Source organism: Anser anser (genome assembly GCF_964211835.1).
Source record: "Anser anser genome assembly, chromosome: 3".
NCBI lineage: Eukaryota > Metazoa > Chordata > Aves > Anseriformes > Anatidae > Anser > Anser anser.
Genome location: NC_139722.1, coordinates 80,207,497 through 80,233,009, shown reverse-complemented (window position 1 = coordinate 80,233,009; position 25,513 = coordinate 80,207,497). Strand labels below are relative to the sequence as shown.

Sequence of the window (25,513 nt, the reverse complement as noted above, 5' to 3'; positions counted from 1 at the left end):
ATGCCAGTATGGTTTAAGTCTCAAAAACTACAGATAAAGGGTTATAAATAAGAGCCACAAAAACATTAAGACAAGTAAACATTTTATCCTCAACTCTACTTGGGAGAGCTACTCATCGTTATTATAGTTCCTAAAGTAAAAAGAAAGTGTAGGACTGAGTTTTGGCTACAACTATAGAGTACAGAACTTGCTCGCTACCTACATTAGTGATTCAGTTTCCAAGGACACTTAGTATTATCAAACAAAATGTAGTAGACATACTTGTCCTTACAATCTGCACGATCCTTTGTTTGAACTGAACTTGGTCCCCATGTACAACCTCTCTTTTTAAAATTTCTCTTCGCATCTTCAAACTCTTCTTGGTGATAAGTTGTACTCCTTCCCCAGGTTCTGTTACTTTCATCTGAAGTTACTAGAGATTGGATTAAAAAATAAAATAAAACTAGACTCTACAAAAAAAACCATGCAAGCAGTTTTATTAAAAAAAATAAAATATTTTGACAGAACTCTTTTCTTTACTGCAAAATCATTCTGACACAGTAACACAAAGAGGAGTAAACAAAATTTGAGACTTTCTTCTTTTACAAAAACCACCACGAAAGCTGCAGCAAAGCAAAAAGATGAGCAAGCAAGCAAAGTAATTTATGAGCTGAGAAGACACCCAAATTAAAGACAAAGCCACAATATGATCATATTCTCCATGCTTCCTTTAACTGAGAGCCTTATATTTAGGTAATTCAGACAAGTGAATTAGACTGAGCACTTAAATTCCAATGAAGAAAATACATGCTGTGGAACAACTGTTATCAAATGAAACAGGATACTCCAATGTGAGAAAGATTAATGCTTTCTTTCTCAATAAATCCAAACAGATCATATTTTTAGTGTCAATTCTTCATTAAATGCTTAGTCTGTCACTTCAGGTCAGCTGTGAAATTTAACAGAACCAGCACCTTTGAAACATAATAAAATCTTGCCTTTTTTCATAACCTCACTGGGAAGTTCATATTCACTTGTGATATCTACATCTTGCTGGTACACATATACACTGTTTCTTCGGCCATTAGTTGTGTGTGTATCTGTTTTGGGAATCACTGAGGAAAAATTAAGAGAATGTAGTAGAAATCTTAGTCAAGCTGGTTTCAGACAGGGATCTGTTTCCCTTCTTATATTTTTAGCTTTGGTCATAAAGTCTGGGTCTAAAAAGGCACTAAGCATCTTTTGATAGAGGGTTTTTACTGTAAGGTTTACAGGGTCCTCCTTCTAGGACCAGTCCCAAGAAAGTACATTTTGGTATGCAGCCAACTGGAGAAGTAAATTGCTATCAATGTAGCACACTCACAGCTATGATGGAGACATAAGAGAAAAACAACCTAGCTTGTTATAACAGCATAATTAATGATGCAGTCATTTACATGCCAGGTCTTCTGCCATTCCTGCACCATTGCAGAGTATTCTCCTCCCTCACCATACACCTTTTCACCAGTTCAACTTCTTGTGTAGTAAAACAGACTACTTGCCTTCTTTAAACTCCCATATTTCAACTGTAATTCTGGGGCCTATGGAATGTATATCTTACAGGTTCTCCTTCCCAATTCAAACAGCTTTCAGAAGTAGCTGAATTTGGTTTTATGACAAGATTTACAAATTGACTAGATTTTTATTTTAAAATAAAAAGCATTTAGATTTGGAAGTTAGAATCTCTGATGACAAAGCAAAGCAATCAAGCAACCAATTGTTAGAAATGCCTGTTCAAATCACCTGTATTTGAGTAAGTCTTCTTGAAAGAAAGACACTTTGAAGTGAAATCAAGATAAAACATTGTGGGAAAGAAAATTTATTTTGCACAGGTGCAGATGGGTGTGGAAGCTAAATTGTTTCACCTAGATACTCCTGATAGATCTGATAAGCTTTTAGGTAAAGCCTAGGGATTCACATTCAAAAGTAGAAGAGTGCTTCTTTTAAAGGAGAGCCTTTATGTTGTCCTGTATGTTTTAGTCCTACAAATACCAATGCCTGCTCAAAGAAAAAAAAAAAATCTCCAGTGGCACGTAGCACACATGCTAGGATTTAGACTGGCACTGCTATGCACAGACTATGAATTAAAAACAAACAGAAAACCCCTGAGTTCTGTGCCAATACCTGAAACTTGCTTCATTTCCAACTTCCATGCAGAGCAAGGAGAACCAAAGATAAAACAAGACATTCTTGTTTATATTTAATTATGATATTTCATAAACAGAAAACCTTTTTTCTTACTGCAGAAAGATAACAAAAACAAAAATCCACAAAAAAGCAAGGAAAACCACCACAGCCACAACACTTCGAAGAGGTGGGAGGAACCATTATAAACACTGCATCAGCTAACTTCTTGGGAAAAAAAAAAACACCAAAAATGCACTTTGCTTCAATCTTAAATTTTCTTTAAGAAAAGCAAGATGGGGTTTGTCCACCTCTTTCCATTACTCACAATATATGGGTAGTAACAGTCTTTGGCCAGGAAACTCTATGAGTTACAGTTCAGCAAATACTGGAGTGAATTACTATTGTCAGAAAAGACACTATTTTACCTTTAGACAGTAATTAATGAAAAAGACTGCATAAAGCATAGATATTCCAAACAATAAAAGAGATGTAGTTTCTATTCAACTTTTAAACAAAGTTTCAGGTTGGTTTCAAATAAAAAAGAATTTTCAATTTCTCCTCCTCAATCATCTCTGTTACAGCCCAGATTCTCAAATAATTTCCTTCAGAGGAAACTACTCTGGCAATGCCAGACAGCCACCATCCATAAGCAATAAGCTGAATTGTGTTCCACTGGTTTTATAAAGAGAGAAACTTGGAAGGTTTTTCCTCTCATGTGACATTCCATTTCAAATATGGATAATCAGACAATCTACTTCACACAACAGATTAAAAAGTATAAAAGCAACCCATCTCTACGTTCCCAAAATTCTTTGGGAATTTGGCATTCCCAAATATAAGCATTGGCTTTACTATAACAATATGACAAGTTTACTTCCAAATTCGTAACTGCTACCTCCGCTACATTAGCTTAAACAGATTCCCTTCTGGCATCAGTATACAGGGAATAACGTAGACCTGCAAACACAAGCACCATTAGTTTTGTTTTTGATTCTTTACCTTGTCTGCAGAAAAAAAAAACTAGTGTAAGATTCCTTCTTTATTTTTTTTTTTTTTTTTGTATTTGCTTACAGCTTACTTCTTTTCTCCTGAGCAAGGTGAGTTAGTGGTCGATTCTTTGGCCTTTCTACTTTACAAGACTGCCACATTCTCTGAACTTTTTTTGACAGTCCACAGTTGATTTAACTTTGCAACTCTAATAAATCTAATAAAAGCTTGTTTTCTGTTTTACATGGGTTCTAAACATGATGTTTTCCCTTTTGCTATTATCAATTTTGATTCTTTACTGTTTTATCCACATCAGTTTACAAATGAGTTACTGAAGTTATTAAGAAAATATATGATTCAAAGCATTCATAATAATTTTGAATTATTGAAAGTTAGTAAGCATTTTAGCAAGATTATCCCTTTCACCAAACAACAACTTGCAAAAGTTAGAACAAGTTAAGTGACCTGGAAATCAGAAACCTGTCTGAAATCTGATCCTACCACCAGTGTTTCAGTGAGTATATAAAACAAACATTCTTTATTGACCAAGTGAACAAACGGAAATATTGGAGACTTACATTGTATAGCTCGAAGACGAGGAATTATTGTGGGGCTACTTGATGGACTGGAACTGTTACTGTTTAAACTCCTCCTCTTATCCAGATTAGGGGATGCCTGCACTGTTATTTTGTGCTGGAAATCTATTAGAGAGAATTTTTAAAAAAGTGTTAATGTTTTAAGTAAAGAATCTTCAGGAGATTATACCGCTGTACTACTTAAACCCATTAAAGTATATAGTGAATTAGACTTGACTGCACAAGAGATGTTCATACTAAAAACGCTGACAAACTCTGACCCTTAATGTAACAATTTAGATCTTGAGCCAAACAGGTAGGATTTCATACCTTCACAGACTCTATCTGATAGGTTTGCAGTAATGCAAAAAAAAAAAAAAAAAGTAGCTACATCCAGCTGGACCCAAACTGAGACATATCCAGATGGCAAGCCATCATTCAATCTTTTTGGTTGTCACAGAGGGAAAGAAAAGCTAAACAGACATACTGCAGTATTTCATCTCAAACCAATCAACATTCAATGAACATTTCAAAGTTTAGATTCAGATAATTCCGAGATGATCATTAAGCAAAGGTGACTGCTTGTGCTAATACTGCTGTTAAACATGGTATATGTTTGAATTACATAGACAGAGGATGGGCACTCTCCACAGCAATGAAACTTGACTTTTTTTTTCCTTTTTAATACGTGATTTATGTACAACATAAAAGGTAGCATCAACAAAGAAGTCACATACATCAACACATCAGACAAAACACCAAAATACAGAATTTGAAATATTTCTACCAATGTATTAAAAATAAATATTGGAAAGCAGGAAAAATGTTATGAAATTAAGTTTGACCATATGCTCTTCTCTAATTCCCATCAACAATGCGATTAGTTTGTATGCTATTGTTACAACAGAACTGCCTCAAGGACAAGTTCATTTGAATGATTCTTGACAACAAAGAACTAAGTGTTATTCTGGAAAAACTGTTTCTCACTTTTTTCAAATTAAATAATGGGCAAAGCCAGGAAAAAAAAAAAAACAACAAATGTTTAGTTTAAGCTTGTGATCCAGCCTAAAGCAACATCTGAAAACAGGTTTTGAAGAAGTTGACGTGCTTGCCTAGGAGTCTGTAGTGTGAATTTTTTGTTATTGTTTTTATTATCATTTTTAAAGTAGGTAAAATAAGTGTATTCACTAGAGCTGAAACTGCTCTAAATATTCATGCACGTCTCTTTTCAGCTTCCAGGTGTATGATTCAGTCCGTGCTGTGACAACATGGAATTAGTTACTCACTGCATTAGCAATAAACTGACAGACCTAGAAACCACTGAAAGAAACAGCTCGCTGACACCAATACCACTCGTGAAGACTTGCCAATCACAGGCATAAGCTCGAGTTTCTCTATTGCCATCGTGTGGCAGCATTAATAAGGTGAAACGAACAGTCCCTGACAATAGAACAGTCTGACCTTCTACCACCATTGCAAAAGTGGTATTGCAACAGATTTGGACCTCCTTATATTTTTTGTCTGTATGAACTGCTTTTTCCACTAGGTATTGGCAAGTTCAAGGCAAACAGTAATATTTGATCATTTTAGAAAGTTCTGTGATGTAATAAAAAGGTACTTTTCTATCAACACAATGACAGCAAAATCTGAACTTCAGATCAGCCTCAAATCTTTTGACTTTCCCTCCTGATTTGCTTTTCCTCTGGATTCAAAGGATTTCTATCTGAATCAGGTGAAAGATTCTTCTAATTGAAGTAAGGACTACTCCACAAAATACAACATGTGAAAGTGGTTCTTTTAAGAAAAAAAAATCTTACAAATCCTGTGCACTATTAGGATAGAAGAGTGTAGAAATGAATTAAAATAGTGTCCAATACTGAAAATTTTAACCACGGAATTGAAGCCTGCATATTTAATATATACTGTGAACTAGAAAAAAACTGCAAACCTGAAGGCAAACTAATTCTGTGCCCATCTTTAAGTTTTAACCGGCTTCTTTTGAATTTGCCCTTCCTCTTCTTTACATTGGGTTTCTCTTGATTTAACTGGAATATCATGATATTTAGTTCACGCTCCAGTACATCAATCTCGCGTTCTGCTAGCTGTTGCTCACGGCGCTTAAGTAGTTCTTCTTGAGATTTTTGCTGAAGAGCTGCTCTTGTCAACTCCTCTTCTCGTGATCGAAGCTCCTGAAAATGAGATTTACACAAGTGAAACTAAGTTAACAACGTGAAGGCTGTATTAAATGAAATGTCAAGTGTAGAAAGGTTGTACTTTCTTATCTGTTTTCATGATGCACTATATATATTTCACATGCACATATGACCTGACCATCCTCCATTCTGCATAAGCCAAGATTCTGCATCGGGACACAAACAAGCATGATACAGATTTCCTTTCAAGCATTTAACTTGAGTCACTTTACTTAAGCTAGGTAAGCGCTTGCAATGGAAACAATATAACCAACCAAAGATTATCAACTTACAGCCTAGCAGAAAGTGTGCTCTAACTGCGTCACATCAGAGACTCTCTCATTGCATGAGAGTTTCTTCTACACACTAAACAAAAAAGAATGACCTGACGAAGACACAAGTGAATGCATTTATCTCAGTTTTCCTAACCTTTCCTGTTTTTCAGCCACGTATTAGGTAAAACTTTTCTATCTGGAAAAGCAATCAGTATTATAATGAATGAAAATTAGTGTAATAGGATAAACGAAGTCATAAGACAGAAGACAGCTGTTTCTTAATTAAAATCCAGCAGGTATCTGTATAACATCAAACGACTAACCACTGAATTACACCACATGGGCTCTCCAACTATTAAACCCATGAAATAGTTGTTCTTTTGCCCTCCCTCTTCCCCCCTCTCCTGCCCCAAGAGTGAGGAAGCTTGTTAATTTTCAGTGTAAATAAATTCTCAAGGGTAAACAACTTTAAGATGGTAGCGTTACAGCTATCTTAATCTTCAACTTACAAAATTTGTTATAAATATATTTGAAATTTAAGAGACTACGAGTAAAGGAGAAGCTACAATGTGATTGATACCCTATGTTTCTCACTAGAGAGTTGTTTTCATTTTAACATACGATTGTGTACATTCTGCCTGGATTGAAATCAAAATTCAATTGAAAAAAAAAATTAGAAATTAGATTATGCTAAAAGTTCTAGATATATAATAATCTTTTTCCCCCTACTTAAAATTCCTTCATTTGTCATTGTACAGTCTTCTATTTTAAGAGCGGACTGCCTACTTCTGGTCATCAGTATCTACCAACGTCATATGCTAGCACAAACCCTTATCTTATGCCGAGCTTTTATTAAAATACCGAAAGCATAAAACAAATATTCTCCTCTTTCATCTCCCACTTTTCTTTGAGTAAGGTAGTTTCTGGACAGTATCACTTTGGTACTTTCAAGGGGAAGAAAAAAACCACCAAAACTCTGTTCTTGCCTAAAAGACTATGGATGTCAAAAAGAGGTTAGCACTGAATCGAACTCTGGTTCAGCGAGAAGTATCTGTTCCTCTGAAAGGTTTTTTTTTTTTCTTTTACAACTAACATACACATTGCTTATCACTGTTTTCAAATTTAATTTAAATGATTGACACATTTCATGCGCCTTGCTAATTTTAAGTGAGCTTGTTTCAACAGAATTTTTTTTTTTTTTATCTTTTTTTTTCCCTCCCCCTCTTAAATCCAATCTGCTTTACATACACACCTTGGCAAAAGGTAATTATGTCTCTTGGGAATTCAAAGGAGCCTGTCTTCATGCCAGCAAGTTTTATTTTTTTTTGTTTGTTTGTTTTTTAGAAAAGGAATTTGATCACAGTTTAGAAATTACTGCAAATTATCACTTTCCTCCCTCTCCTGTTCAGTCAAAACTGGACAAACTAAAACAAGGATTGGAAGCAGAAGCCACATGACTTCAAATTTAGAATAAAGGTACTTCAGATTTTAAATAGAAAATATGTTTATTACTATGAAGCATTAGGAGATATTGATGATTATTCACATCTTGTCCTCAAAGCCAGGTTACATAAAGCTCCAGGTTACAAGGAAAAGATACTGAAAAGGTAGACAATCTGGAAAATGGAAGTGTTTCTTCATTGAGGGTTTTAGTATTTACTCTTTTCCAAATAAACTAATTAAAGATAGACTTATTGCAATTAGTTATGCAATGTTTCTACACCACTCTACAATTAAAACACCCATTATAAGGAAGCTAGGAAAGAGTTCTATATTTAAGTTGCTCAAGAATGCTCATCAAAAGATTGTGATCTCCTGGAGTGGGTGTCACCATCACTCATTTAGAGCAAGCCCTTGAGGAAATTCCTCCAGCTATAGAAGTTCCTCTTGCACAGGGAATAAGACTCCATACAGGGCTGTTGTTGTTTTGTTTCTTCATTTTATTATTATAAATACTTCAGAGACGTGAGTTTCTCCCAAGTACCTGTCAGTAAAACTGATAATGTGCCAAATTAAATAAGCACAAACTTCTGAAAGCCTTGTTTAAGTCAAAGTTACATGCTTTCATTCTTTAACAAGTTTACCTAATTAGGGCAGATGCCTTTGGAGATGCATTTAATTTGGCAGATGAGAAGTAAGTTTCATTTTATATTTTTCCCTCCCTAATTAAGTGTAATTCACTTTTACACCAAAAATACAACTCTTCTCAGAAAGCTTTGCACTAACTTATCTAATCCTCAGCTTAATTTGGTCAGTGAGGTTTCCTTCAGCAGAAAAATCTCATAATTGACTAATGACTACAGAAAATAAACAAACAAAAACATGAATGGGAATGCCTGTTCTCATAACAATTACTCCCACAGTAAAAAGGAGAAAATGGTTGTTTGAGCAGTTGCTGGAGGGGAGGAAAACAGCTAGGCCCTACAGCAGGTTTTGGCAGTGGCTGGTGACCCCACAGTAAGTAAAAAGGAGCCTTTAGTCTCCATAGAGGTACTATAACTCATCTGGAAAGGAAGAAAACTGACAGCTAGAGAGGCACGTAGCCCAGCTGTAGCAATCCGTATACCTGTTGCAGACAGAGGGGACCATGCAGATAAACATGTCCAGGTCTGTGAAGCAAAATGGAAGAGGGAAAACCAGAGGGCAGAGGAAAATGCAGATCGGAAAGAAGGAAGATTATTATTGAGGACACTATGAACTTAGTGGTGATCAACAAATTGTGATAACCAAACGCACTTATATTACCACAGGGGATCCGTAAGATCAGGCCCACCAGCAGGCACTAGCCCATAAATGGCTTTTGTGACGTTTGGTGAGAAGATGCAAGGGTCATGGACAGCTGACAGTGACTTGCAAGATGCAAGTTTTGGTTTTGATTGTATCAAAGTTTAAAAGTTTCATAAAAATTCTTCTGGAAGTCCCTGTATCTCAGTTCTCTTCTTCCTCACCTACTACTACTTAATGAAAAATAATGATACATACCGGACGATAATTATACTGCAAGAACCCTGCAAAAAACAAATCCCTGTCTGTTACAAGTGTTTCTAACAGTGACTGGAAAAGACAACTGGCCTATTCCAGCTGGTATCTTTATCAAGATGTCTAAAGGAAAATATAAACCTCATGGTGATTAAGAAACATGCTGAGGTAACTAAAGGAGAGGACAAACAGAACTAATTGTGAGGGCTCATTTAGCATGAACATACCATAATATGAGAACATGTAAAGAAGATCAGTAACAGGAATCTAGATAATAAACAGGAGAAACTTGATTCACTGATTCATGAGTATAAAGCGGACCTAATCTTATATCTGGCAAGAAGATTTCATGAACTACAATACTGAAAGATCAATAATTTAAGTTTGTTCAGGAAGAAGAGAGAAAACGGCTTTTCCCTTTTTGGAAAGGAAGCCACATGATACAGCCATGTAACAGGATGAAAAGCTTTTCATTCCAACAACTGAAGAGAATGTTCACTAGCAGCTGCTGAAAGCAAAACATGAAGACTAACAGATTCAGAAGCTGCACCCCAGAGTTTTGAAGAGAGACAGCCAAAGGATTCTGGATTGGTGACCTTAATGTTTAATGAGATTCAGGAGGGGGAAAAAATAAAACAGGATAGATAATAGGTAAATAGGATGGTAAGCAACTATTCATCTGCCAGGTTGACAGCACACATAAAACAGTGCACTGGCTGATATATAGCTTCATTAACAATGAAAATTAAAGAACAATATAATTAAGGCCAGTCAGCATGCCTATAAGAAAACGAGATCTAAAAAGATCTAAAACCTTTTTTCTTCTTTTTAAGTAGGATACAAGTCTAGCTAATTAAGACAATATTTGTTAATAAAATTATTTTGCTCAGCTGTGTGAATTTTTGTATTTGGTATCACCCTAGTTTCTAAATAAAATGGAAAAGGAACAGACTGGCCAGCTACTATAGCTCAAAAGTATAATCATAACTAGGAAGTTTACATTAAATGGAGCTATTAACAGAGTGACCTCATGGAAAAAAAATCTGCTCTTTACCCACAGTTATTAGCATATTAAACTTACAGAACAAAAAAGAAAACCATGAAAATTTGCAGCGGTTATAAAAATTAGGTAAGGGGTAAATAAACTCTGGTTTGTTTGATAGGTGATGCACTTAAATATTCAGAAAAAGATAACATGCTAAAAAGCGTACATGCCACATTTACGGATCTACAAGCTGTTTTCTTTGGGAAAGCAGATGGGGATACGTTGCCTTTTCAATCATTGGAATTGAATGACCTATTCACATGATAACCCCCAGTTATTATAATAACATTATGCTTTCTGTCACACTTAACATTTCACTTCAACTTAAGTACTTCTAACAACAGCCTCAGCATTCAAGACTGTATTGTTTTTATAACAAAAGAAAGAAGAAAAGCAACCTTGCCTGAAATTTGAGGAAACCAGTAATCAAACCTTTTTTTCTTAAGTAAGCTTGCTACAATACAGTTAGTTCTATCTTAAAATACTGTTCAGAAACGAATTAATGGAATTTAAGAATAGTACATCCACCAACAAAAATAAGAAACAAAATTAATACCCAGTTTTAATGAGAGTAAATCCTCTCCTCCATGTAGTTTATCCTCTCAAGTGTGTCTCTGCAACTAAATCAGGTTTATAGTACTATTTTGATAAACCACAACTCAAAAGCTCAAATCTGCTGTATCACAAACATATACCCTTCCTTTACTGCCATGCAACAGGAATATGAACTTACTTTTTCCTTGGTCCTCAATTCATTGAATATCTGCTGAATTTCCAGTTTCCAGTCATCTTGCATAGAATGGAAAGACTCTTGAGGCATTTCCGTCATAACTGCCCCCTCAATGGCAGTAAGCTGTTCAAGAATCAAGGCAAACGATGGGCGGATATGAGGGTCCTGCTCCCAGCATTCTAGAATTTATTAGAATCTCATCAGTACTTAATAATACATAGGCCTTTCTGAAGAACTAAATTAAATTTCAAGGTATTTGCTACCGTACTTCAAGTTATATAATACATTACCTTCATCTGCAAGGCTTTCCTATTTCCATGTTCATAAAGCTATATCTACATACCTGCATTTAGAGGCCTGTTTTTGTTTATAGCCAGATTTTTTTCATCTCTATCTTTAGGATCTTAAATAGCAAAACTAGCAGTACTGCATACAAGCGATACTTATCAAAAGGTAAAGAAATTCATTACACATGAAGAAATAACCATTAGCAAGCAACATTTATTTCTCTCCAGAATATTTCAAAAACATTTTTTTGACACTCGGAAAAAAAATGAGATAAAAATGCCATTTGCAGTTCTTCCCCTTGGGATTTTGTCGTATTTACCTTGTATTGACATGTAGTATATCATGTATTTTATGAAAACTAATGCAATTTGAGTGTAAAAAGAAATAAGTAAAAAATAGAGCCATAAACAGAAAAAATGTACTCTGTCACCACTGAAAAGCAAAGTGGTATACCGTAATACCGTATGACTTGCTCAGAAACACATTCAATTGTCTGTAATACCAGACTGCTGTGAAAAAAAAAGAACAAAATACTTTTGTATGCTCTGCATTATCAAATAAGGTGTTTATTTTAACTCCTATGATTATTACAGACAAGGATACATACCCCCAAACCATAATTATTTAAATACATAGGAAGAAACAACATAGATACCTTTCATTAGTTTTGCAAATGGTTCAGGACAAGTGGATGGAATGGGCAAAGTAAGCTTATTGACAGCAACTCCGTAAGCCACAGCAAGGCCATCAATGCCACGGTAAGGAACTTCTCCTGTAAGCAGTTCCCACAGCAACACTCCATAACTACAAAAGGTAATTTTTTATAAACAGTTATTTTCAGAATACTGACACATTATTTAAGAACAAACAAGTACCTGTCCAACCACGTACTGAAATTTATGAGGATTTCCTGTGTCAAAAGTAAATGCCTTCAAGAGTTGACTCTACTTCAGTCATCTCACACCTTTCCACTACTAGGGATTAGCCAAACTGGATCAACTAAGACTTGCTCACATCCTACTCATTGTCATTTAATAGCTGAAAAAAATATCGACACGAAGGACTCCTACTCAAAATGTAACCTGAAGTCACTTCTATATTAATGCTTGCGTCATGTAAATCTCACCTATGATGAAAGTCTGAACCACAGGAAAACAAGCAACCCTCTCCCTGCCAAAACCAAACGGAATGAGAAAGAAAACCTTGGCAGAACACTCAGACCATACAACTTTCCAAACCTTTCACAATTTACTTAGATGTACATAAAAAAAAAAGAGAAGACAGCTTTGTTTAGAAGTTTGCACTTCTATATATTCATATATGTATGTATAGACAAGGGATTATATATAAAGGCCTGTTTAACTTTTCCAACAGATGCTACAAGAGAACGGGCTACATAAACTGATTTCTTCATGCTAGAAAAAAGTACCATTGTCTGCAATGAAAGGTGATGGAAAGAGATCTTTTCTTAGTGTCAGGTATGGAAATTAAGAATCATAGGAATTCCTATTGCAGCAACATTAACCATAAGAATTTCTGCTATGCTCTCCACTCTAGAAGAAAGGCTGGGTGTTGCTTTTACCTTCTTTGGGTTTGTATACCCCATACTTGTTGAACAATCCGACCCTCTACAAAACTCTGGGACAGGACACTAGCTGATGTTGTTCTAGAGCTCCCATTCCACTGAAACTGATGACTTTTACAGTCATTTTTGTGGAATCAGGAATTACTCCTTGTAGAATGTAAGCCTAAAGTGGACTTCTCAATTTTTTTTTCCTTCTCTTCCTGCCAGGGAACCACTATCTGTAGAACAAGGATACGAAGGACAACCTATTACTGCTTTTGAATAGCAAAGTGAGTAGGCAAAGGGAAAAATTAGAATACAAAGTATTGCTCTTGCAATATATATCTTCTCTACAGGTGTGTGAAGAAACCGTCTGTAAGTTCTGCAGGATAGGATCCAACTCTCCTACAGGAGGAGAAATGCACATAGCACTGGTGAGGTAAGGGTTATGCACCCCTTAATACCCAACACCCCTTCTTTGCACCCAAGTAAACCTTAGTACTAGAAATACAACCCCAACTATTGTAGATGTGACAGGGAGAAGCACACACACGTCAAGTTTTTCTTTCACTGTCTTCTTAATGAGAAAGCCATTTAGCATTGTACAAGACCTTACGTCACTTGAATAAATAAAAAAAAAGCACAGTAATCTAAATACAAGCACAAACAGAACTTATGATTTTTTACATGCATGGTAACTACATAGGAAGCAATTTGAATTAAATACCAATGCATTGTTTACCTAAGAAGTTTTGCCTATCATAAAATCTTGTAACTGTGAATTCATTCATTAGTTTTGTAACAATTAATCAAAAGCTAAGGAATACGGTCTATTCCTAAAAATTGAAAAGAAATAGAGAAGTCTTGGGCTTCCTAATAACTTTACCCCAATTTTTTTCAGTCCAATCTTTGCACTTCCTTGTATGCTCAAAGGATGATAAAACCAAAAAGTCCTATTTTGTTTTAAAACAGTGGTACTTTTGACAATACTGAATTTCAGCAGTACTTACAAATTTTATATACGATGAAGGAATTCTACTTAACTACATCTCATCTGTTTTTAGACAAAGCATTAAAAATGATCTTATGCCTCTCCCAGCAAGCACAGACTGTTCTTAATTCAAAGAGTTCCCTTGTTCAGACTGTTCTATATGTATTTTAGCATGAATTATAAAGTTAAGCAGAACAATAATAAAACTAAATAAAAAGAAATCATATTTCATAAAAACCTGTGTCGCAACATTACCTTTAGTTATATTTACAATTTGGGCCTTTAATGCTAGGTAACTTTCAACAGTGCCAAAGAGGAGCTTGTAAAATTTTAACAGACCAACACCGTAACAGCCTAAAGTACCTCTTTTAATGAATGCGAAGTCTTAAACCTCAAGTACCAAGAGCCCGTATAGGGTGGGGAGGAACCCTGCAGATGTTCTATTCCTACTGTGGTGGAGTTTTTGGGAGGTACTAGCCTATCATTATGTAGGACAACAACTACTCATTAACTCTTTCAACTACGGATGTTGCTACTTCATGCATTAAATCTCACCTGCCCACATATAGTCATCCTATGTACACAGTCAAAGCTTCTAAGAAATACTTTTTTCTTTTAAGAGCAAAAAGCATCTCCTTTTACATCTTCAGGGAAAAAAAAAGCAGGCACGATATGCTTGAATTATACAGTAAGACCACATAACCTAATACACTTTCAATAAGACATCCCTTAAACATTTGCATTATTAAAATTTATTCTCCTGCTGTCAAATGTAATTTAAGCCTTACTATATCTCATTACAGCAATACCTTACTGTTTTTACATATTTTAAAAGCTGATCAAAATGTAGGTAAAGTTCTCAAAGTTTGTTTTACTCTACAACCCATCTTCTAAAGCAGAGGTCCCTAAGCATTACTACCCAAATCCCTTCAAAATTATACAAATATGCAAGGCAAAAGCAGCTACTAGTTCTGCTATTCAGCAAGTACTCCTCACATTGTCAAGAGCTTGTACAATGGAGGCATGAGTTATTGTGAAAACCACTGCTGAAGAACACCATCATCACTTGGAAATCTGTGAACGCATTTGCACTTTCAGGCTCCATACACAAAAACAAGATTGACATACCAAGACTGAAAAACATGATAAATGATGGTGGGGTGGGAGTGAAGGAGTGGAATCCTTTGGGAATTTGGAACTATACACCAAAAATAATAAAAACAGTAGTTATAATTCTGGTTTGGGAAAGCAAAAGGATACAAATGCAGGGCCTGGAAAGCACCCATTCTGGTACTTAGGATGACACCTGAGAAAATGCTGCCTGGAAGACTATGCATGAAAACACTGACATAATAATTCCCAGCATTGGCTGATTCTGAGAGCCTACATGCAAGTGCAATCATGGTGAGCAGTCTCAACTGCTCGTGACTTCTTCTCCCCTGCCTTTTTTTTTTTTTTTTTTAATAAGAGGCATAGAGACATTTTCTGGAGACTCAGTATGTGCAACTTTTTAGAACTTCCCTAAAATACGTTGTGTTACTGCCGTAGAGAGATGCAGATTTAATTTTATAACCCAAATGTGTTTTAAAATAAAAAAAATGCTCCCATAACCAAAGCATTACAAGATTTACAATATTCATTATTTGGTTTTCTTTTGAAGAAAGAGTAAAGGTAAGCAACAGAATAGATCAAGGTGCAGTAAGCAGAAAATCTTTAGAAGCCAAAAAGGACTAAACTATACTGTACAACAGAGCCTTTATACTTCAAAACCTCTCCTGTTAGAAGCCCATCATTGAACTAAATACTTACATTTTTACAAGAGAGGCGTGCAGGAGAGAAGGCGAAGAAGAGAAATACTGTAGGTTCCAAAAATGTAAACTAATGTTGCAGCAGAATATAAAATAATTGCACCAAAGCATACCCCCTCAGATACCTAAAATCACAGCAACAAGACTGGACAGGACCTGTAATTAAGCATGGAATACAGCTGATTAGGGAAACGCCTACACCCAACCTCCACCCCACAAAAGAAAAAAAAAAGAGAGAAAAAAGGAAGAAAGAATGGAAAAAAAAGAATGAAGCCAATGATGTTTCTCAACTGGTCATCAACTCAGACTGATGTAAACAACATGCTGAAAATCAGTTCAAAACAAATGGTTGTCACAAAACAGTAGTGCAGATACAGAATAATCCTGAGAATACCAGAAGTATTACTTCATATTGTAGAATATCACGCATCTACACAAAATAGGACTCTATTTAAGAGCTGTACAACACTGAGCATGCATAAAAGGCGTAAGAAAACAGATTAAAGTCCTCCCCTCCTTCCCTAAGTAGATCCTTCACAGAGAAACCATTTTAAAAAGATATGTAGACTTTTCAGGGTGAGGCATCGCAGCTTTTAAAGCCTGTTGTGCAATCACAACTCTTCCCCATTCACAAAACTAAATTGAAACTGAAGTCTAAATCACCTTTCTGTGATACGTTTCCTATATGCCACTCAAAAATAGCATCAGTATTGAGAGACATTATTTATAAATGATCTACCATAATGTCTGCAATGAGAAATTCCAAAACTTAACACAGGCAGTTCCTCACTTTCCAAATTAGACAGTAGGTTAAAACAGTTTTGTGAAAACACTCTCTCCTCACTCCAGTTACTGGAAGTAAAATCCCTATGAACATAAAAACTCAGATCTGTTTACTTTTACGCATAACCACATTCTAGATTCCTAGAAAGCAGCATTAATTTCAGTTAACATCTGGCAAAGTTCTAGTTTGTCAGTTAGTTTTGTTTATCAGACATGGCAAGATAATAACTGCTGGTCCCATTTCTTTATGCACAATGAGACTTTTCAGACATCTGATATAGAGCAAACATACCATTATGAAACTGATCATGTGGTAGTATATCAAGAGTATTTTATATTAATACTCCAGATAAATTACTTGGGTATCTTAACCAACAGGTATTTTAAAAGGCTTCTCTTAATGAGACCTTGCTTTCTTTTCAAAAGATGTTTTTCTGCTTATTTTCCCTCTCCTTCCTCCAAATTTGTAAGTCACAAATAAATACAGGTAAATGAAGTGAAGTACAGGCTGAGATATTAATATTTTTCTTAGAACAGCTATACTTGCCATATAATGAGAAAGTAACTTAGAACAACCAATGAAAAAAAAAATTCATCCAAAACCAACATATTTGTACTGAACACAGTCTTCAACAGACAAACTTCTTACCTCCAAATATCACTTCCTTTAGAGAACAGGGAGGACTTGATAACTTCAGGAGCCATCCACGCATAAGTCCCTGCTGCACTCATTTTGGTTGTTCTGTGCCATTCTCTAGCCAGACCGAAGTCTGTAATCTTCAAAGTTTTATTGCAAATGTCATCATGTTCCATCTTCTCTAGCAACAAAACTGCAAAAGATGGAGTTTGTAAATTAGTTGAACTGGAATCAAACCAACATATCTAGTCTTGTTATTAATTTGACATACAACTTGCAGTTTGCAAATAACTGTTTAATATAAATGTTGTGAAATTACTGAAATTTTATATAAAAATGAAAAAGGTTACTGATAATTCTAAGCTACTATGAGCAATGAAAGGGAGAAATACTTACGGTGTCATGAGCACTTTCTGCAATTGTGTGAGTACACATTAAGCTAGTGCATGAAACCCAGTGTAAAGAGATGGAAAGCAAAGTACTTAAGTTTAAGAAAGCACAGAATGCTACCATCCCACAGATGATGACAGGCCATGAAAATGGTATTCACTTTGAAACAAGATTCTGAAGTAGTAGAAAAACAGCTGTAGTAGTAAAACAAAGATGAATGTTAAGAATTCTTCTCAACAAAATAGGGAACAGTATATCACCATTAAAAATACATCCCTAATACTACACTCAGTCCTGGTTCATCATCTCAAAAAGCGTGTCATAAAACCGAGAGACACAAAGAGATACAACTGGAGGTGCTCTGAGCAGCGTGCCCTAAGTTATAAGGGACGGTTGATAGACCAGTGCTTGCGAGCAGGGGAAAGAAACAGCTGAAAAAAGAGTCTCTGATAACAGGCAGAGAATGAAGCAAGCTACAGGTAACAATTGTTCACAGCTTCTCAACATGAGATGTGGACAACATCAAACAAAATTAGCCGATAAGAATCAAACACACGCGGCAGTTGTTCACACAACACTGTAGGTGTACTTTGGAATTTTTGGCATAGTGTGTGAATACTATTATTTTACTTAGATTTAAAAGGCACCTACACAAATTCACAAAAGAAAACTCCATCAAGAGCAATTACATTAAAAAAAACAGGAGTTTAGGTTCAAGAAATCCCCAGGCCACAAATCACTAGAGGTTGGGAAATGATACCAGGGAGGTTAGCTTGCCTTGGGAATACACAACCAGCAGCAAGTCCCTGGACTTGGATCAAATCTATATTGTGTTACAGTAGATATATCTTCATGCCTGTTCAAGGTGAATTGGCAAATTATCTTTCTTTTTGGTGCTCCCTCATACAGCTTGTGTACTCACCATCTGACCTGTTCTTAACACAAGAGTATTGGCAAAGTTGTAATAAAGCTTCTTAAAAGAGCCTTAAAAGAAAAGAATGGGTTTACTGTGCTAGAGCTGACAAAGAGAAAGCCAACAGGTGCAAAGGAATCGTTATTAACACACTACAATTTTAATTTCATATTCAGTGCCTGTCACCATCAACGGTAGTAACTCAACTTTAATTCTCTGCTAAAATGATCTGGGCCAAAGATCAAAAGTTGAATTGCAAGTAAGAGGAATCAGCAATGCACGTGTTTTACAAGTGTATGGATTGCAAAGCGCAGTTCAAGGGAACCCACGAAGAAAAAGCAGATGAAAAATGACCTTGCTTTACAGAGGAAAAACCGATGAGCCTGTATTTGCAATTGCAAGCAATTGTTTTTACTGGTACAGATTAATTGCACTCTTACGAGCATTTCAAAAAATGTCAAATCCAGATTAAAAAAGACAGAGCCCACATTCCATTTTCAGTAAGCTTCTTAACGCTGAGTGGAAGAAACGAAGGCCAAAATGGTACGGACAAACCACGAGCTCAAAGCCAGAACCACCAGAACAAGCTAAATTCATGCACGAGTTTTTATAACTTTTATACTTGAATGAAAGACCTATTGTTTGGTCTTCCATTTCAAACATGCTCAGCAGAATTCCTGACATTCCTTGTCAGTCAATGTGACCGAAACCAAAAACAGTCAGTCTTGCAACAGGTAATAACTGGCTGACGGCCAGGTTTCATCCTAGGAAGGGACCACGTTCCTCAGCAAGCCGCGCTTCCGTTTCCTGCGGTGTCCAGCGAGCGGCCCCACGGCGCACGGCCTGGCAGCACAAATACCTGGCTCAGCCGAGCCGCGCAGCTTCCTGCATGGCAGCCTTCGGCCCCTCGTCCTTCTGCAGCCTCACGGCCCTCACCAGCCACCCGTCTATCCGTCCAAAGTCACTCGGGCAGCCCTGTGCTCACCCTGCTCACGCAGCCCCCGTTTAATCACTCTTCCAAACCCCTCAAGTTACCCTGCCAGGCTCCCGTGCACCTCCGATGCGGAGCTGGGTGACGGCCAGCTTAGCACTCCCTAGCTTAACATTTTTCAGACTTGATGCTTTCCACAAAGAGTAAAGTTCAGGCTTATACAAGCAAAACCAGAGACCGCGACTATTTCCGAATGATTCAAAACCTAAGAGGAGACTAAGTCAGATGTGATAAGAACGCTTTGCGTCAGTCAAACTAACAAAACTTTATCTTGGATTGTTATTCAAACATCGCATGTACTACAGCAAGAAATAAACATTTGACTAAATATTTTAAGGCCGCATATTTTTCCACCTGGTTACACTGTTTTCAACTCAATTCTGAGTTGAACACACCTTCTGTCCTGACTTTGCCCTTCTGCAGAGAGATCAAGGAGACAAATTTATTAACATCACAGTACCTGAGGTTTGAGTGCCATACACCAGGCACTGCTTGAATATAAGAAACAGCACGTGGGGAACAGATGTCACTGCATGCTATTTTTAATAATTCCATGAAATATAAATCAATAGGTTGAAGATAAATGCAAAAAAGTCCTTGGAGTTAGAGAGAAAAATGAAAAAATACAAATGCTACATGGCTGAGTGGTATTAAAATTGGTGGCTATGATATAGTGGATGTCCTAAGAATTAAAGAAGTTTTTGACAGTGCAGCAAGGATACACAAGAGTTCTAATAACATCCCTAGCAAATTTCTATTTAACCCTACAGATAAGAAGAACTTACACTCTTGAGCTATCTAACGTTACTAAAGAAAAACTGGAAATCCAAGCATTACTCATTCTAGATCACTAAGGAAGTAGCTCATAGAATTATGAAATAATTTAGGTTGAAATGGACCTCAAAGTCAAACCCCCACTCAGAGCAGGGTTAATGTTAAATATGTACATCTACTATCAATCCTTTTTATGACTCTGTAAAGTGATTGCAATCTATGACAGAATAAAAGTAAAGATCTATATTCGCTCAACTACAGACATTAATTTGACTTAAATGACATCTTGGAATAGACTTTCAAGAAAACTAGTTCAGGACAATAATTAAGGACACTGAGGCATACAGAACAGAACAAAATTACAGAAGAGTTATATTACAAACAGCTCACATCATGCTAATCCCATTTTTTCCTGCTAAATAGTTTTTAAGAGAGGGATAAGGTAGCAGACCCGAACAGATGTGAGTGCCTTTTAGCAAGTTTAATCATAGAGACAGAGTAAAAACTAATCAAAGAATTCTATACAAGTGCCATAGTGCCACTTCCTCCTTTAGGAAGATCTCAAAAGACAAGTTAGTTACCAGGATGAAACAAAATCATCACTGAGTTTATTAGGAAGCAAGTTTGCCTCATGTGCCAATTAGCAATCTGAGGAAAAATACAAAGTGCAGTCAAGAATGGACAGCAAAGACAGAAAATACTGTCCACTCTGAGGAAGGCCACATTACCATGCTAGGAAAATATGCTAAGGTAGAAGTGATCAATACCAAACTCTTCTGCTATAAAGCAGAGTTGTGAAGGAAGAAGAGAGGTCTGGCTATTCTGGCTAACAGAAGGAGAACCAAAAGAGCAGCTGCACGGAGTTGCAGAAGTAGCTCATGCAATTCTGAGAGGCACTAAAAAAGGCTTTTTTTCAGGAGAAACAGGGAAGTATCATTAGAATTGTACAAGGCATAAGACCTCATGTGAAATAGTGGATGACTATAACTGCATATATATGTTCAACAACAGTAACCTAAACTGGGGCAGGTGCAGAAAATAGAATAATTAGAAGCCTGTAACACCTTTTATTTAGATAAGACAGAAGAGCTTGTCCTCCTCACTACGCTAAACCACGCCTGAGAGCAGAAATCAGCCATATCTACGAACAAGATGCAGGTCTAAAGCACCGGTGCTCTTATCAATACCACACTCTCCCTGGTGCCCTGCCCAGCCCATCTTACTTGCAAGCTCATGACTAAACTTGGTTTTATAACTGGAGCAACAGTGGTGGGGAGAGATTCATACCAGATTCCAAGATATTGCCTCTGTTCTCCCACCAACCTCTTCTGGCTTGCTCCTCAAAAAGAAGTCACAAAATTCAACAATCTTCCTGTCAAACCTAATGGTTGCTAAAATAGCAACGCCATTAAATCTGTCCTGTTTGCTTTCTGCATTATCATAGTTACAACTGGAGTCTTTTTCTACTCATGGCATACTGCAAATATTTTATGGTGTAGCAGTATGCAGATAAGTTGTTCTGTACTCTTTATAACTGGACCTGCAGAATTGGAAAGCACCAGCTAGCTCAGCATTTCTCTAATTAAACCTGGACTGGCAGCACCCCCACAGAACCGCTCTTGTTCCCATACATCTGTCATCCATCAGGAAAGGAACAGAATTTAGGCTTGAAAAGGAGGCAGAAGTCCCAGTAACATTCCACCCACATGCACCCAGTCTTCTCTCCATTTCCCTTCGCCAATTCCCTCTTCTGCATCTCCCCCCCTTTTCTCTGCTCTATCTCGAAACTTGCTCACCTCCAGCGATAACGCTAGCTTTGATCTACTGAGTGCAGGAGGTAAGACACCAACTGCAGCAGCAATGGTTAGAGATGCACAAAGCGGCGGTCCAGGTTTGGCCACATTTAGACCAGAGTTGCTTTCTCTGCTCTACTCTCTTTTTTTGTGAGCTTGAGTTGAAAATCCTTCTGAGGAAAAATAAAAAAAAGTGTGAGGCAGGACATAGATGCTGTGTTCCACGGAACAGAGAACTGAAAGTTCAGAGCAGGGCTCTGCTACATGTTAAAAAAAAGAACAAAGAACATGAGAGGAACCAACTGGTTACACAAATGGGGAGACGGGGCCCAGTTCTTTTTTTTTTCTGAAAGCACCAAATATTACTGCCATCAGATACTTCCTGGCTACAAGATTGGCTTTAAGTGGTTAAGAAATAATGGGAAAGAGCATATTTAGACAAGTCAGATTCCTGGGGTGCACGCAAACTCAGACCTAGGACAACACCCCCAGTACTAAGCTGAAACTCTGAAGAGTAATTGAAACCATTTGTTTAAATCACAAGCATTTTGTTGAAACCATAACTTGACACAAAAAGCTCACTTTCTCCCCTTTCTATTTTTTTAAAATTCACGTAGTTTAAGTAACAGTATTTAAAGCAAGCCTGAGGGAAGCCTGGACAGACCTTTTAGTTGGCAGCATAACCAGGAAACTTCCACCTAGCGCTATGATCTTCAATGCTATTCTTTTAGTGTTATTTCCTACAGTCTTAGTTTTCTTTTTTGTTACTAAACATATACAGGTCATTATATTTCTCCAACCTTGTTAGCTATCTGAAAGTCCCCATTTAATACAATCTCTAATTTGACAAGATTCTTGAAATCCAAAGACTTTCTGCAATCAAATCAATTTTAATTTCATAATGCATTTCAACACTTTCAGCAGACCATTTTGGATTACACAATTGGTTTAAGGGGCTAAACAAGGCATTCTTAGAGAAGCCAAGTCAAAGGACTGAACACACATAGGAAGCTTAGACTTACAAAAATTAACCTGAAATGCTCAACTTCTTTGGATTACTCCTATCTTTTTTACCCTCTTTGTAGTTTCTACTACACTCTCTTCAGCATCTGTTTTGTTGCTATTAAGAATACAGTGTTAAGCAATCTTACTTTTTTGAATTAGTAGTTACTTGACACCTTTTCTTGCCAATTTATCTACAGTTCTCTGAAGAGTTCATTATGGTTTTTGCAAATATAAGCTATTTAATATTATAGCTATTTAAGTTAATATGATTACAGGTTGAGTACCTACATGCCACTATATTTACCACCGATAAAGTCATTCTTCAAGAATACCAAACAGAAAATAAACAGGTTATAGTATATACCTCTACTTGCAAGTGAAGATTGTGTAGACAATGCTGTTACTGTTGTCCCCCCATACCCCCAGTCAGTTCCCTCTCCATCTGTTTGTAAATTAATCCGGTTCCTGTTAATTCACTAAATCAACATGCATCAAAACCAGCAGGGCAACCTTGTATCTTTACCTGGGAATTAACAAGCAGAAAAAAAAAAAAAAAGAAAAAAAACTTTATTAATCACGTTGCATATTCAGCTTATGAAACACACTATCTTGTCAATATTAAGAGACCCACCTCCATTCCTTCTAGCTGTTATTTGGTTCCAATTGTAATTTGAAATTAAAATTTCAGCACTGTTTGTACAAGCTATGTCCAGCTCTACTGAGTGTTTCAACTGCAAATTAACTATGAGAGTGAAAACACTAACTGATCAGGATGTCTTCAATGCATATGAAAGGTGATACATTTGTCTACATAGCACTACTTCTTATACAACTTGCTTTTCTCCTGCAAGTTCTTAATATAACTGTTAAGAGCTAAGCCCCTCACCTCTGCAGTCAGTATCAGTCAGATTGTGATCACCTCACTGGATAAAGTTTAGAACTCACCATCAGCAAAATAATTTCATCCTTTACATAAAGATTACATATGCAGGAGGCATTTCTCTACCTCTTATTGTGAGGCTCCACCTGGAGTACTACATTCTGCTCTGAGACCCCCCAACATAAGAAGGATGTGGACCTGTTGGAGTAGGTCCATGAGGATGATCAGAGGGCTGGAGCACCACTGCTACAAAGACAGGCTGAGGGAGTTGGGGTTGCTCATCCTGGAGAAGACAAGGCTCCAGGGTGACCTTATAGTGGCCTTCCAGCACCTAGCTTCCAGGCTTACAGGAAAACTGGGGAGTGACTTTTTACAAGGGCATGTAGTAACAGGACAAGGGGTAATGGTTTTAAGCTAAAAGAGGGTAGATTTAGTTTAGATACTAGGAAGAAATTCTTCCCTTACAGGGTGGTGAGGCCCTGGCACAGGCTGCTCAGAGAAGCTGTGGATGCCCCATCCCTGGAGGTGCTCAAGGCCAGGCTGGATGGGGCTTGGAGCAACCCGGTCTGGTGGGAGGTGTCCCTGCCATGGCAGGGGGCTGGAACTGGGAGGTCTTCAAGGTCCCTTCCAACCCAAACCATTCCATGATTATAAGGATACTGTGCTCCACTATCCTATATGCTCTTTCGCTACATACATTCTTTAATTAAGAAGTTAATCATTTCTTAATTTTCATACTGAATTGAAAGCAGCTCAACAATTTGTTCTTAATATATTTATTTAAAAACATCTAGCTTAAAAAAAAAGTCTACCTCACACAAGCCAATATATATTTAAGAAGTCCCGAACAAAGTGTTCCCAACTGGAAAGCCAAAACAAGACAAGACTTGACAGAAAATGTCCTTGATAGAAAGGATTTACAAATACACACCAACCACATAAGAAAAACATAACCCATAGAGGGACATTTAGCACAAAAAATAGGCAAAGCATTAGAACAACGAAGACTCGCCTGAGTGTCTGGAAGAAAGGAGGAGAAAAGAAGAGAGAGGAGCGATTTCAACAGCTGCAACATACCTTGCATCACCATTTTTTTTTGCTTCCCCCTCACTTCTTTAATAACCATTATTAAAGCAACTTCGGGCAAATGGAAACTTGAGAGAAAGAAGCAGTTTTAACAAGTTATTGGCACACACCGCAGATGCTGCGAGTTATTTTCCTGCCTGCCATCTGTACTTTACCTGCTATTCTGATAGTTCTGCAACGCAGAACAGAAATTTCTGTTATACCTTAAGAGGAAGTACCAGAGGTAACAAGCATTTATAATTAGACATTCAAATAACTACCAGTTAAAAAATTAAATTCTGAAAATTGAGGATTTGGATGTTGCACTAGAAAAAAACAAAAACAGACTGTACACTAAACATTCAAGTTCTTTGTTTAGTAAAATACCAACATTAATTCTATTTAAATTTTGCACTTAAGCGTTACCTCACTACAGCAATTCCTCCACGATTTTACAATTCAACAGAAATCAGTCCACGCTGAAGCTTAGTTTTAAAACTCAAAGCACTCATTTACACTGTACGTACTAGGAAATTCCATATTTATTTGAAACACAGCAATTACTTTGTTTTCAAGTGAGCATTTAAGGTCTTTCTTCTTTGCTTGTTACTAATTTTTAAAAGGCAGCTATGCAATAAAACCAGTGATCAAAATGCAGGGAGATTAGAAAGAAATGCTGAGAGCAACTAGGAGCAATAGTTTG

General features: G+C 36.8%; 1 protein-coding gene across 3 annotated transcripts in view; it reads right to left on the bottom strand.

The window, feature by feature from the left end:
- MAP3K21 (mitogen-activated protein kinase kinase kinase 21) overlaps positions 1-25,513 on the bottom strand; it is a 43,592-nt gene that overhangs the window by 7,719 nt on the left and 10,360 nt on the right. For 2 of the 3 annotated variants that reach the window (XM_083828455.1, XM_083828454.1), the window contains exons 2-8: positions 17,012-17,192; positions 11,872-12,020; positions 10,932-11,107; positions 5,656-5,896; positions 3,711-3,833; positions 978-1,094; positions 262-412 (exon numbers count right to left, since the gene is read on the bottom strand). In XM_083828455.1, the coding sequence (XP_083684581.1) occupies positions 262-412; positions 978-1,094; positions 3,711-3,833; positions 5,656-5,896; positions 10,932-11,107; positions 11,872-12,020; positions 17,012-17,192 (1,138 nt within the window). The remainder of the gene's footprint in view (positions 1-261; positions 413-977; positions 1,095-3,710; positions 3,834-5,655; positions 5,897-10,931; positions 11,108-11,871; positions 12,021-17,011; positions 17,193-25,513) is intronic. The other variant, XM_083828456.1, reaches the window with a different exon arrangement.